The sequence below is a fragment of the Micropterus salmoides genome, unplaced genomic scaffold (genome assembly GCF_014851395.1).
Source record: "Micropterus salmoides isolate LMB-PRFRI ecotype aquatic unplaced genomic scaffold, ASM1485139v1 Ms_hic_scaffold_4629, whole genome shotgun sequence".
In the NCBI taxonomy this organism is placed as follows: domain Eukaryota; kingdom Metazoa; phylum Chordata; class Actinopteri; order Centrarchiformes; family Centrarchidae; genus Micropterus; species Micropterus salmoides.
Window position 1 is genome coordinate 1 of NW_024044072.1, and position 12,966 is coordinate 12,966.

At 43.7% G+C, this 12,966-nt stretch overlaps 3 protein-coding genes across 3 annotated transcripts; 1 reads left to right on the plus strand and 2 right to left on the minus strand.

Moving 5' to 3' along the window:
* Window positions 1-794: 794 nt before the first annotated feature.
* Window positions 795-4,243, plus strand: LOC119887985 (syntaxin-4-like; the record flags this gene model as incomplete). Its single annotated transcript, XM_038698488.1, is given in 6 exon segments — window positions 795-807; window positions 810-905; window positions 2,468-2,541; window positions 3,492-3,629; window positions 3,696-3,821; window positions 4,105-4,243. Coding segments are annotated over 6 exon segments (528 nt in total), but the record flags the coding sequence as incomplete, so codon positions are not given.
* A 3,618-nt stretch (window positions 4,244-7,861) lies between these two features.
* LOC119887986 (cilia- and flagella-associated protein 251-like) lies at window positions 7,862-9,674 on the minus strand. The gene is made up of 2 exons (XM_038698490.1): window positions 9,100-9,674; window positions 7,862-9,051 (listed from the first exon to the last, which is right to left on the minus strand). Exon 2 carries the CDS (start codon window positions 8,911-8,913, stop codon window positions 8,137-8,139), a length of 777 nt encoding a protein of 258 aa, XP_038554418.1. The 5' UTR covers window positions 8,914-9,051; window positions 9,100-9,674; the 3' UTR covers window positions 7,862-8,136.
* Window positions 9,675-11,252: 1,578 nt separating this feature from the next.
* Window positions 11,253-12,935, minus strand: LOC119887987 (helicase SRCAP-like). The gene is made up of 2 exons (XM_038698491.1): window positions 12,828-12,935; window positions 11,253-12,232 (listed from the first exon to the last, which is right to left on the minus strand). The coding sequence occupies exons 1-2, from the start codon at window positions 12,885-12,887 to the stop codon at window positions 11,954-11,956; spliced, it is 339 nt and encodes a 112-aa protein (XP_038554419.1). The 5' UTR covers window positions 12,888-12,935; the 3' UTR covers window positions 11,253-11,953.
* Between the last annotated feature and the right edge of the window lie 31 nt (window positions 12,936-12,966).

Sequence of the window (12,966 nt, forward strand, 5' to 3'; positions counted from 1 at the left end):
ATATATGTATGTATGTATATATATATGTATGTATATATGTATGTATATATGTATGTATATATGTGTATGTATATATATATAAAATAAAAACATTATCTGCACTTACTCTGCTCACTCAAATAATGTTTTTGGGTTATTTTAAATCATTGTGGAAACACTGGGGAAAGAATAATTTGGATTTATTGCTTGTGTTGCCACAGTCAGAACAGGTGTTGATAGTTAAAAGTTGATGAACTTTATCACTTTAATGTGTTTACTAGTATTGTATGAAGATATTGCATTTACAGGAATGTTGCATTCATGTGAGGAAGTTTTCACTAGCCAAGTTCCCATCTTGTTATTTTATCTATAAACACCTTGTTAAGCATCATGTGTTTACTATACATTCAATTGCCAGTTTATTAGGAACACCTAGTCACAACTAACGCAATCCATAGCTCTGCAATAAATCCTCTATTAATGAAGGTTATATATATAAATTTTTGATGAAACAGTTTTAAAGGTGTTTATTCAATTGTGTGGTCTCATTTTGTCCACCCCATTAATATGAGTAAAGGAAGGTTCACCTCCTCTAAAACAGTTTCAACAACATCATGAGATTTATTGCCGGACTGTTTTATTAGACTGCATTTACTTTAGCTAGGTATAGCTAATAAACTGGCAATTATCCAACAATACATATACAGAGACATAAAAATGTATTCACGTCGCCCCCTCAGTTTAAGCCTTGAATCTTCAGTAAAACCATGAAGTAACACTGCAGCATAGTGACCAAAGTGTTTCCGTCTCTCCAGCACGGTGTCTTGTCCAAGAGTTTGTGGAGCTGATGGGTCACTGTAACACCATCCAGGCCCAGTACAGAGACCGCAATGTGGAGAGGATACAGAGGCACTCAAAATCAGTGAGTACATGAAGCACGGCTGTGATTTCTTCATCTGCGTGTTCAGTTGTGTGGTCTTCTCCTTTCTCTGACTGTCACTTACTAACATGAAGTCTTTACTTTTAATACACCATATTAAGCATTCAGACACACTATATAATGATTTAATAAACGGTTTGTAACACACTTTAATGTAGTTTGTAATGTAACTCCTATTACAGCTGTTTATACAGCAGCCTCCACTTATGGCTGCCCACAGGAGGCGTTACATTAATTAACAATTTATATGCTTACAACTACATTTTACTGTGTTTATAAACTATCTAATAAATGTTTATATGCTGCTTATCAATGCTAAATATGGAGGTTAAAGTAAAGTGTCAGGAAAGATACAGTCAGTGTTAATTTCACCAGCATTTTGCACTTAGTTACAGTCTGTTGATGAAAAGGATTTAGCTTAGTCATTATATTAACTTTATCCAATATACACTGACTAAAGGTACGGCCTTAGAAACGCAGGACTCTCCCGGATAATATAACAATCATATTGGCCACCAGTTTATTTGTTTCAACTTTTTTAGGAGAAATCATTTTGGCTCAAAATACTACAATACCCATGAACCTTTCTCAACACCGTCCTTTTTAGCTTTCATCCTGCCTTTAGCATGTAACAGAATTTTAAACTCTGTGACTGGATGTTTCTTACTAAAATGCACCTTAACAGTCAGGAGTTAAATTCTACCTCAGCTTATTTATGTAGCGGGTCGTACCCTGAACATTTAGTAAAAAATATATATATTATATTTTCTAACACAGTTGTTAATATTTTAGACTGATGATATAAACGAGAGAGTTTCCTGATGATCTGCAGCTGTAGAAGAGCTCCAGCTGTGAGTCACGTTAACTTTGTATCTGAGAAAATTACTGGGGCTTTAACCTCCTGAAATAGTGAAGAAACACGCTGGAGAAATAACTTCTCCATTTCTAAACACAGTGCTGCAGTGTTTCTGTTGGCTCAGTCATTATTTCAAGCAAAAATATCCAAGATTTGATAGTTTCTGATTCTGAGAAGTGAGAATTTCCTTTTTATTTTTGTTATTACAATAAATTTAACATTTTTGAGGTTTGAACTGTTGGACAAAGAGTTTTAATGACATCACATTGTTCCTCTGATGTTTTTATACTGTGTGTGTGTGTGTTGTGTGTGTGTGTGTGTGTGTGTGTCTTGACCAACTGTTCCTGTTTTTTTAGTATAATCAACTTTTATTGTATTTGGCTAAGTCTGTGTGTATTTATAGCGTAATCTTTTTTTATCTTTTTAGGGTGACGCATTACCACCAGTCCATGCTCAGTAAAGTTGAATTAAATAAAAATAATCGTTAGTTGCAGCCTTATATCGTGGTCTATCTTATTCAGTTCAACTATAGAGAAAAAAACACGAGCTTCACAGAAGAATGACGCGAGGAGAACAACGCTTTTGTTTTGTTTTTTAATTTTCATTTTCAGTGTCTCTCCTCTGCAACATTTCTCAAAAACATGAACATCCTGTACCCACAAACACTGATCTAACGTGCTTCTCACTTTCAGCCGGAACCAACGTGACAGACGAGGAGCTGGATACTATGCTCGAGAGTGGGCAGACGGATGTTTTCACACAAAATGTGAGTGCACGCGAGATGAAAGGCTGATGTTGGAAACCACAACACAACAGCACCTGCTGTAGCAGAACACATTTACAGTTTGCTGGTGTTTTCCATCAACCACCATCTGGTAGTAGTAGTAGTAGTAGTAGTAGTGACGTAGTAGTGACTTTAAGTGTTTGAAATGATGACAGATTTGCTCTGTTGTAGCTTCACTAGTTGCTCAAACTGGACAACACATTTGGTAAGCATTCAAAAGAATAAGAATTTGATGCCTTTAGTGTTTCGGTAGCTCCTAGTGTGAAGGGCCCGGCTAGCTTTTGATGTCTGTTAGAGACAGTGGTGGAAAGTAACTAAGTACTGTACTATTTTGAGGTACTTATCTTCATTTGAAATGTCACTACATTTATCTGATAGCTCTAGTTAGTCTATAGATTAAAATTTTACACAAACACACAATATGTTTACAGTTCATAGCCTTTTTTTTGCTTGTGACATGGTACAAAACTTTCAGCTTTACAAAGAAACTGCAAAAAGTAGTCCATAAAAATAAATGTTTATAGCAGAACTTATAGTACTATAGTTTTTTCTTCTTTCCTCTCCCATTAATCATCTCGCAACCCCTCAGATTAATTTTGTGACCACTTGTAGGGGCCCGACCCCTAGGTTGGGAACCACTGGACCGAACTGTATATATACAGTAGTTAAAACTAGCTCCACCTTGAGCAGCTACAACAGTAAAATGCTGCTACATTTATGATTATGATGCTTTTGTACTTTTATGATTATGAATTGAAGGCTTTTACTTGTAACAGTGTATTTTTACAAGGCTGTATTGGTACTTTTACTTATGGATCGCAGTACTTCTTCCAACCACTGGTCATAGATGAAACCCTGAAGCCTCGTGACTGTTGGAAGATCTTTCTATTGTCCATAATGCAGCTAATAAATATCTGCACTGTGTTGTACAGATCCTTATTGACGCTAAAGCTACAAAGCAGGCTCTGAATGAAATTGAGTCCCGACACGATGAGATCCTGAAGCTGGAGAAGAGCATCAGAGATCTGCACGACATGTTCCAGTACCTCGCCATGGAGGTGGAGGCTCAGGTAAAGCAAACGCTGATGAAGTCTCTCAGGCTTGTTTGGGTTACAAAGAGTTATCTGATTCTGAAGCATTTGCCTCCTGCAGGGGAGATGGTCAACCGGATTGAAACCAACATCAACCAGTCTTCAAACTATGTGGAGAAAGCAAAGGACAACACAGCGAAAGCTGTAACATATCAGCAGAAAGCACGCAAGGTACAACGTGGTTTCACATTAAATGTTTAAGATACCATGAAATGGACACTTTAACTTACTGGAAAACATTTTAGTGGGCAAAGGTACAGTTCTGACTTCTACCAGTCCGTATCAAAACAAATAGTCTTTCTCTCCTTAAACTGATTTTCCACTGGTTTACTCTCTGGACACTGTCCCGTCCCAACAGGAATAAATTGGCCATTTCATTTATCTTATCTTAATGTTGCACCTGATTCATTTTGCTTGTGTATTAACTGATCTATTTGTGTCTCCTTCAATGTAGAAAAAGATTTGGATCGCGATCTGTTTGGCCATCCTCATCCTCATCCTAGTCATCTCATTGGTCTCCACCTTCGGCTCCTAACTCCAGGCAGTGAGAGTTGGCTGTAGACCTGTGTGGCAGAAGCACATTCTGGGTTTCATGTAAAAAATATTCATAATTTAGCATGTACGGGTGAATTAAGAGAGCATATTATGTGTTATCATCCCTCTGCATTTGTTATTTTCACATTTTATATTCCTCTAATCCTCCTAATAGGACTTTTGTTTTTTTAAAGAGATGTGCTTTCTGTTGTTTTAACTTTCAAATGACTACAATCTTGCCTACATTTCAACTTCCACTCAAGAGGTAGCGCTGCTGGTTTATGGAGTCCCCCGGTCAGATTCTGGTCTGCAACACAAAGACCAGGACAATGTATGAACTGTTACGTCAGCCCCTCTTCCCCTCCTAAATAGAAAAAAGAGGAAATAAGTGGCCTTGAGAAAGGCACAATACAGTATTGAAATCCAACATTGCGCTGTTCATACTGTACTCAGGAAACTGTGCGTTCTTGTTACCTTGTTGTTTCTGGATCAATTGGAGACGTAAATAACAATTGTAATAGATTAGGGCTTTCTTTTATAGGAATATAGTAAATAGACTAATAAATGTACATAACCTATAATGCTGGTGATTATGACATTCTTTATGCAGATGACTTTTTTTAAACTTGAAAGTTGTTTCGTTACTGCCTACATGTAACAAGTGTAAATACAGATCTTTTTTTGTGAAACAGCCCCCCCCCCCTTCCCCTCCCTCCCACCATCCCCTCCCTTTATCTTAATCTTACGTGTGTCTGCACTGCAATAAAAAGGCCTACGGCCCACTTTTATTTGTCCTACCAGTCTGTATTTAGATTTGAACAATGTTGTGTAAGCTGCTACGAGATAATTCTGCAACAACACATAATGAAGCCTTTTCAAAACGGTGCCTTCTTCTTTATGTACACGTCAACAGCTCAAGTTGAGTTTGTGATGTTGAGCACTAACATTGTAAAAGATGGAGTGAGTTTTTTTTTTTTTTATTGTTTATATTTGTTTGTATTCAAACTGCAGTCTTTCAGCTGGGAGTTCTTGCATCTTAGCCTGACACGTATACTCTTTAGACTTTATTTTTCCTTCACTTGTTTGTCACATTGTGCAAAGTCTCCATTTGTCCTGCTAGTTTTGCGACTTAAATTCAATTCTGTGGGGAAAAATTGGAAAGAAGTGAACCCAGAACCAATTTATGGAGACAAACGGTACCTGCTGTCCACTACAACATGACAAATGTGTAACGAAAAGTAAACCAAACCCGTTTTATTGTTGTCCAGTACTCATTCAAGTCTCCTTTGGAAACAAAAGCTGCCTGTCTGCACAGTTACGAGCAGAAAAAGAATGACTTTGCTACTGTGTAATATTATGGCTGTTGAATTTTGCATCACATTTATTTTAATATAGATTTGTTTTTAAAATAAAGTACTGCCATCGTCTATTATTCTGTTTGTCTTGTATCATTAATTGTAAGACCTTGTTGGTTCGTTGTTACACAGACTGAAAAGTAATTTTCCCCCCATCGAAGCCTTTCTTTAAAGCAAGTACCTAATAATAATAATAATAATGTCTGAAACAAACCAGTATTCACCCACAATTAAACACATTTTCAACACAAGAAAAATGGCAACTAATTTTTGGTCTTTTTATTCAACTGTAATTGTCTTAATTTTTCAAGTAAAACAATGTGGAATTACAAGGGATCAAAGGAATGCAACAAATGAAGAGAGAAATCATAAGACCATCACCATAAACTACCCATCCAACCCAACCCCCCACCCCAACCCCATTTGCTCAAAGTAGCTTAGACAAGTCCAAAAGTAAATCGACAATTTACAGTCATCTGGAACTGTACCAGTAATTTTATTCACATATTTTGTCCAAGTATTTTTACATGAACGAAGAGCAATGAAGTGATGGTGACAAAAATTCAGGTGAAAAATAAAACATTTGGTAGCACTGACGCACATGGTGCTTTCCTTGTTTCTGGGGGATCTTTTTTGTGTGTGTGTTTTGTTTGGCTTTTTTAAACAACGAGAGAAGCTCGACACCCCTGCTTCAGGTGCTTCACAAGGCAATCTGAGGTTTAAACCCATTTGGCCAAATAGGCACTCTTAAATTTCAATAACTTTGCCTTTTCTATCTAAATACAAGACAAAGTGGGCCGTAACAATAACTGCCTTTGGGAAGATTAGGAAAAAGCTAATTGGATTTTTCCTGCTCCGGGTCTGTGGTGGGGAGCAAACTTAAATTAATACATTTTTCGAGCTGTAGAGATACATCATAAAAGGTACCAGGAACCAATTAATTGACTGAAGTTGATGTAAAAATGTATTACTACACCACAATGTACTCAAAAGCCGAGGGCCACATTATCAGATGTGCAAATGAGAAATGCAAGGCTGGATTTAAAAATGAATCCAATGAACAGAAACTGACATGAAAAAAGGGGCCCAAGCAAAGACAAGCTCCAGCATAGTGCAGCAAAGATCACATTGACAGATCAGTTCTCTTCCTAATACCCTGGAAGAAATAATAAAAATGCATAACTTATCAACTGACTACAAAGAAACAATAGTCAGGGACAGCTGACGAAATTTTCAAAACCAAACTTTCTAAAACCTCCAACTTACAATACAACTGGTCACTCAAAAGTTTTTTATGTCACACAAATGACTTTTCATTTATAACCCTAATAAGAGGTGCTGTATAATCCCATCTTAACACATAAGATCTGAGTTTTCCAGTCTTAATGATTACAGTACATAATGTGAACTAACAACCTTCCTTTATTACCTGTTGCACCTTTATCCCACTCAAGTCCCAGTGGTGAATCTATCCACTGTACTGGGCTCCGTCTGTTTACGGACGCACAACGACGGCGCCACATTTTTTTAACTCTCAGTCCGGCATCCCTGAACCTTCCCCCAGCTGACAATGGCTGAGCTGGTGAGGGGACCAGCTCTAATTGGAAAGGAGAGGGCCCAAGAGGCAGGGGAGGTCCCTGGCTTGTGCAGCACACAGTTCCCTTGCATTCATTAGAGTGCAGACAAAGCAGCAACCTTGGAGCTTGTGACACGCTCCCTTATCGTGCTCCGCAACAACACTCTCACTTTTAGTTTTTCTCTTTGGCACTCTGATCATGTTTTGTTGTGACGATGTTGACCAAAGAGGAGCGGGTGTTTGCGGCCGGTGACCGGGCCTGCGCCGCCGCCAGTGCTGCGACACTACGCAGCACCCTGTCCGGCGTCCCCTCTGTTCCCGAACTGCTGGTCACCTCCTGCGAGAGCTTTTGAGACCTCCTGCTGTCCTGCCGGCTCTCCCTTTGCTGTCCCCGCTTCTCTTTTGTGTGTCTGCTCTTTGCCCGCTCTGAGCTGCGCTCGCTGCCGGAGGAAGCGGCACGGGACTCTCTGTGTTCCGTGTTTTGAGAGCTGATGCTGTGGGTACGCTGGCTGCTGTTGCTGCTGCTGCGGCTTCGGCTGCTGCGTCCACCACCGTCGCCCTCGCCATCACTGCTCATGCTGCTGCAGGCGCTGTGGCCCCGGGACGACGACTGCGCCTCTACCTCGCCTTCTTTTCCCCCTGACGACTTCCTACTCCCCCGCTCCTTTCCTCTGGTTTGGGCCTCTTGTACTCCATTTCCAGGGGTGGAACCAGAGAACCGGGGCATTGTCTGGTGGAGCGGAACCAGAGCGACTTGTCTGATTGGGTGTTGAGGGCTTGCTGCCACTGCTTTTATTATTAGAAAGAGTTACAGAGTTACTCTGAGGAGAGGCTGGTACACTTTTGCTTTTAGGCTTTTGGTTCTTATCAGAAGAGGAGGCAGGAGAGGTCCCAGCAGCCTTAGTCCCCGAGTCTTTCCGAGTGGTGTGGCCAGGTGTATCCACCCTGCCTTTCATTGCTAGGAGCTTGGCTGCTGCATTGAGTGCCGAGCACCTCTTTCCCAGAACTTCAGGCTCAGGAGCTAAGGAGGGAGCGCTGTTTGTCTGAGCTTTACAGTCTTGTGAAGGCTGAGATCCTGCAGACTTCCTGGTGATCCTAACAGAAGAAGTATCACTGCCAGACTCTCCACCCGTGGATATGTTGGCATTGTTTGATGCATTTCTATCAGAGCTGTGTGCAGGTTTCTTTCCTTGCCGGTTTTGCCCTTTTCCCTCTCCGGCTCTTGTCCCCTGTGCTTGGCTGAGCGAGTCAACCGTTGCTCCTTCCTGCTCTCGCCGTTGTCCGAGTCCGAGGAGGAAGAGGAAGCCCTGGAACGCCTTCTCCGAGAGGTAGCGTCTGTGAGATCCTTCTCGCCGCCTTCCTCTTTCTTCTCCCCACCCTCTTCTTTTTTCTCCTCCCTCCCTTCTTCTGAGGTGACATCCATTCGCCTCTTCTTGGCAGGATGTCTATTCTCGTAAGTCCTCTTGTGGTGAGCATGGCGAGTGAGAGTAGTTGTAGAGCACCCAGATGATGGCGAGGAGGAGCGAGTGGACTCCTGGCTACTCTGGCGACTAAGAGGCCTTTTCTGATCTTGAGTAGTTTGCTCCACTGCCTGTTGCTCAGGTTCTTCTTTTTGAGGCGTAGTTGTGGACTGTGCTTCTCCACCGGCTTCCTCCCTTCCTGACTCAACGTCTTTGGTCTCAGAGGAACTTTCCACCTTTCTCCTTTTAGGCTGAGACTTACAGATGTCGTCGTCGTCCTCCTCCTCCTCCTCCTCCTCGCTAGTCCTAGCTTCAGCCTCCACAGCATCGACTTCCATTTCTGTCACCTTATCCAGCTCTCTTTTTGATGCAGACACTTCCTGCGTTTGCTCTAAAGATTGATTCTCAGTTGAAACACTAGAAGGAGCAGATGCCGGGCCCTCTGCCGGGCCCTCTGCCGGGCCCTCTGCCGGGCCCTCTGCCGGGCCCTCTGCCGGGCCCTCTGCCGGGCCCTCTGCCGGGCCCTCTGCCGACAGCTCTGGGGAAACATCTGTGGACGCAGAGCTTTGCGAAACGACTGCAGAAGTTTTTGTGGTGGACACAGGAGGAACCGTTTTCGCTGTGACAGCTGCGGCTGCTTCCGTTACTAACACAGGAGTGGCTGTGGTAGTGTTTACTTGGGGAGTTGTGACAACATTTGTGTAGAAACTGTGACAGACATTCCTGGGGAAGATGTAGTTGTGGCTGTTGGTAATGGAGCTGATGTAGCACCTGTAGAAATTGTTACTGTAGGTGGGATCTTTTCTGCAGTTGTGGCAGGGGGAGCTGAAGTTGTGTGATCTTTGGAAGGGGCTGCTGCTACAGCGGTTGTTACCTGGACTCCTTCTGTCGAGGGTGATGTGGTTACTGTAACCGTCTCTGCCTTGGCTGTGGTAGTTACACTGACAGTTGTTATAGATGGGGGCGGAGTGCAGGTCAGGGAAGGTGCAGCAGGAGGTTTTTCTGAGGACGTGCCAGCTACTGGTACAGTTGTTACTTGTGCCTGTGCAGCCACTTGAATTGTTGTTGTTTTTGGTGAGGTTGAGACTGGTTTGGAAGTCATCACATTATTCCTTGCTTGGGCTGGAGAAGATGCAACTGTATTTACAGCAGGTGATGAGGCTGTTGCTACTAGTGGTGGTGTCGTAGTAGCATTATCAGACACGGTTGAACTTGCAGTGTGAACTGTGCCCTGACCAGTTGAGTTTAATGAACTAGCTTGGACGGTTTTTACTGTAGTTGTCATAGTTGCTGCTGCAGCGGGGGAAGACGTTGAGGCTGGTGAAGCTGTAGCTGGGCTAGTAGCTGTAGCTGAAACCTTTTGGGTGGCAGCTGGAGCGGAGGTTACAGTAGCTTGAGTTGATGTTGTAGATGACAAATCAGAGGCTTGCGTCACAGCTGTAGTTTTAGCTGTGACTGATTTAACTGTAGTGGTGACTGTTGGTGTACCGCTGACTGTTTCTGATATTAAGTTAATAGCTGTTGTGGCAGGGACTGATGTTGGAACAGCTTTGACTGCCACGGCAGACACACAGGATGGAGTGGTAGCAGCTAGTGTAGCAGCTGTGGTGGTTTTGGCAGAGTCTGGTCCTGTTGTTTCACAGTTGTAGAAACTAAAGGCTTTGGCTCTACAGGAGCTTTAGAAGCTGTGGAAACCACAAGTGTTGGTTTTACACCTGGAAGAGTTGATGTGACAGTGACAACGGGTGGCAATTGAGATGTGGTAGTGTGGGTAGCACTGACTGGTACAGTGGCTGACGTGGAAAGTGTGACAGAAGATGCAGAGGAAACCTGGGTTGATGCTTTGTCTGGCCTTGGAACAGTAGCAGGGGCTGAACTAACTACTTGTTCTGTGTCTGATGTGGAGGAGGCCACGGGGAGGGGTGTGGTCACCTGGGGCGCAGGTGCCGTGGGTGCTTGGGCTGAAGCGGAGATTGGTCCAGATGTTTGATCTGTTGTTGTTGAGGCTTGAGGTGGATTTGGAGCAGGGGCGGAAACTGGGGGTAGTACCTCAGCCTTAGTGTCGGTTTCCTCAGCTTTGGTAGACTGAGAGGCCGAACATGTAGGGACCGCAGCAGCTATATGGGTCTCTGACTTCAGGGGATGGGACTGTTGGCTCTGTGCTAGCATCAGTTTTTGATGTGCCAGATACACCAGTAGTGGTGATCTCATTTTTGGAGTTCTGTCCTTCACTAACAGTTTCTGGCATGTTTGTGGAGTCTTTGCGAGGACGACCCCTCTTACGTTTTGGGGAGACAGGGGGATTCCCTTCCTCACTTGGCCGTGGGCTGTGGGGAAGTGGTCACGGTGTTGTCAAGCTCAGGTAACCTACTGGGAGTCTTAGGGGGCCGGCCCCTCTTTCTTTTCAAAGGTGTCACAAGAGAATTCACACTGGACTCTATAGGGGTTGAAGTGGCGTCCTTGCCTTGGTATGTCAGTTTTTCTTGACTGGTTCCCTCCCCTTCCTTTGCCCAACAGCTGCTGCTGTTGCTCCACCAGCAGCATGCGAGATTCAGTTTCCAACCTGCGTCGTACAGGCAGATTTCTCAGCACAGGCATGTCAGGAGAAAGATGGGGTGGGGAATATGGAGGATAACTTCTGACAGGCTGTGGGGGCACAGATGGACTAGGTAGTAGAGTCTTGGTCCTGAGGAGATTTGGTAACAGATCCTTTAGTTATGCCGTCAGGGCCCGGTGATGTATTGTCTTTGTTTGGTTCGTCGACAAATACAGCAGTGGTATCCTCCACAGTTGCCTCCTCTGAGGAACCTCCACCTCCAGTGCCGCTTCCTCGCCGCCGCCTCCTTCTTGGCTCCTTCTCCTCCACCACCGTGACCAGCCTCCCTGGAAGCTTCCGCAGGACTTTAGCTGACGGGGAGTCTTCAACCAGGCCCCGCAGGACTTCACCATCTGCTGACTGACGCTTGCGAGGCGACCGGGAGCTGGTGGAGGGGAGAGACATGGCGCTGTGGTCTTTGCTGTCATCATCTTTTGCCTGATGGTCCACTGGGCAGCTGGATTCTAGCGATGACTCAGAAACCCTTCTCTCATTCTCCCCGTCTTTCTCCTCTCTGCCTGCTTTGGAGTTTCTGCTGTCAGTCTCCCCAACACATGGTTGTTTCCCTCCAGGGGGGGAGGTTGTAGGAGAGGAAGGCACTGGACTGGGATGGGAGCGGTTTGGCAGAGTCCTGGTTTTGATGGTCTGGTGATCTCTGGCAGGAGACGAGGCTTTTGAAGATTTGGAGGAATCTTGAGAGCTGGTTGATGAGGAGGTTTTGTGATAGTCTGTGTGGGACGGGGTGGTAGACACCGTATCAGTGTCTTTGGCAGCTCGTCCTCTCAGACCACAGCGGGGTCTTTCAGGCACTTCTTTAGGGGTCGTTGGCTCAGGCTCAGTTTCGGGCGAGGCCCACGCAGCCGACCACTAGTCCTTGTAGAGGTGACAATCTTGTCCTTGTCCTTGGGTTTACGGCCACGGCGGGCTGTGGCTGGCTGAGCAGGCTCCACAGAAGCTGGTGGTGACAAAAAGTCATCGTCGTCGTCATCATATGAAGCGTGGAGCTTTAGGCCCTCCTCCTTGGCCTGGTCCAGGCCCTTCCTGGCAGCCTCCACTTGCTCCTAAACAGACACAGGCAGAACAGATATGTAGAAGGTTTGCTTTTACAAAACTGTTAAAATTTCATGTTCTGGTTGTGTAGGACTACAGGGTTGGACAAAGTACTTAAACATCTTGCAATGTAACACAAAGTAGTGTTAAGGAAATGACCCTTTAATACTTTAAATCATTGTTGAATAAATACCTCAGTCAAACCACTATGATGAGTTCACCAGATAGGTATTTAGTAGTGCTGAAACGATTAAATGAGTCAATTAATGAATTAGTTGATTGACAGACAATATTGATCCCTGAATTTAGGTCAATTCATAAGCAAAAAGGACTGCTCTGTTTTATATCATTGTAAATTAAATGTCTTCGGTTTTGGACGGACAATATGAAGCAGATTTGAAAAAAATCACCTTTTCTATCCTTTAAATCGCCATTCACTCAAGGAAAACTGTATTATAAGTGTTTTGTTTTTTGTACAGCCCCGTACCTTTGTTTTGAGGATGGTAATTAAGATGAGCCTGAAGTAAAGTTGAATTTATTAACTCAAACTTTTTTGAAAGCTGAGCTGTTGAGACGCAGATTTCAATGATGAAGATGTGCCGTTACCTCAGCCTGCTTCAACTCTTCTTTGCATACATCTTCTAACGAGGCTTCCAGGAAGTTCATGGCGTAGCGTTCAATCGGAGTGAGCTAGGGATAGGCAGAGAATATGGTAAGTTAATGCAGATATACAGCAGAACAAGAT

Coding starts and splice junctions, on each gene's coding strand:
- LOC119887986 (XM_038698490.1), bottom strand. CDS start 8,913: ATGGAAGTCGATGCTGTGGAGGCTGAAGCTAGGACTAGCGAGGAGGAG.
- LOC119887987 (XM_038698491.1), bottom strand. CDS start 12,887: ATGAACTTCCTGGAAGCCTCGTTAGAAGATGTATGCAAAGAAGAGTTG. Junction 12,233..12,827: donor AAGAGTTGAAGCAGGCTGAG/GTAACGGCACAT, acceptor GTGTCTGTTTAG/GAGCAAGTGGAGGCTGCCAG.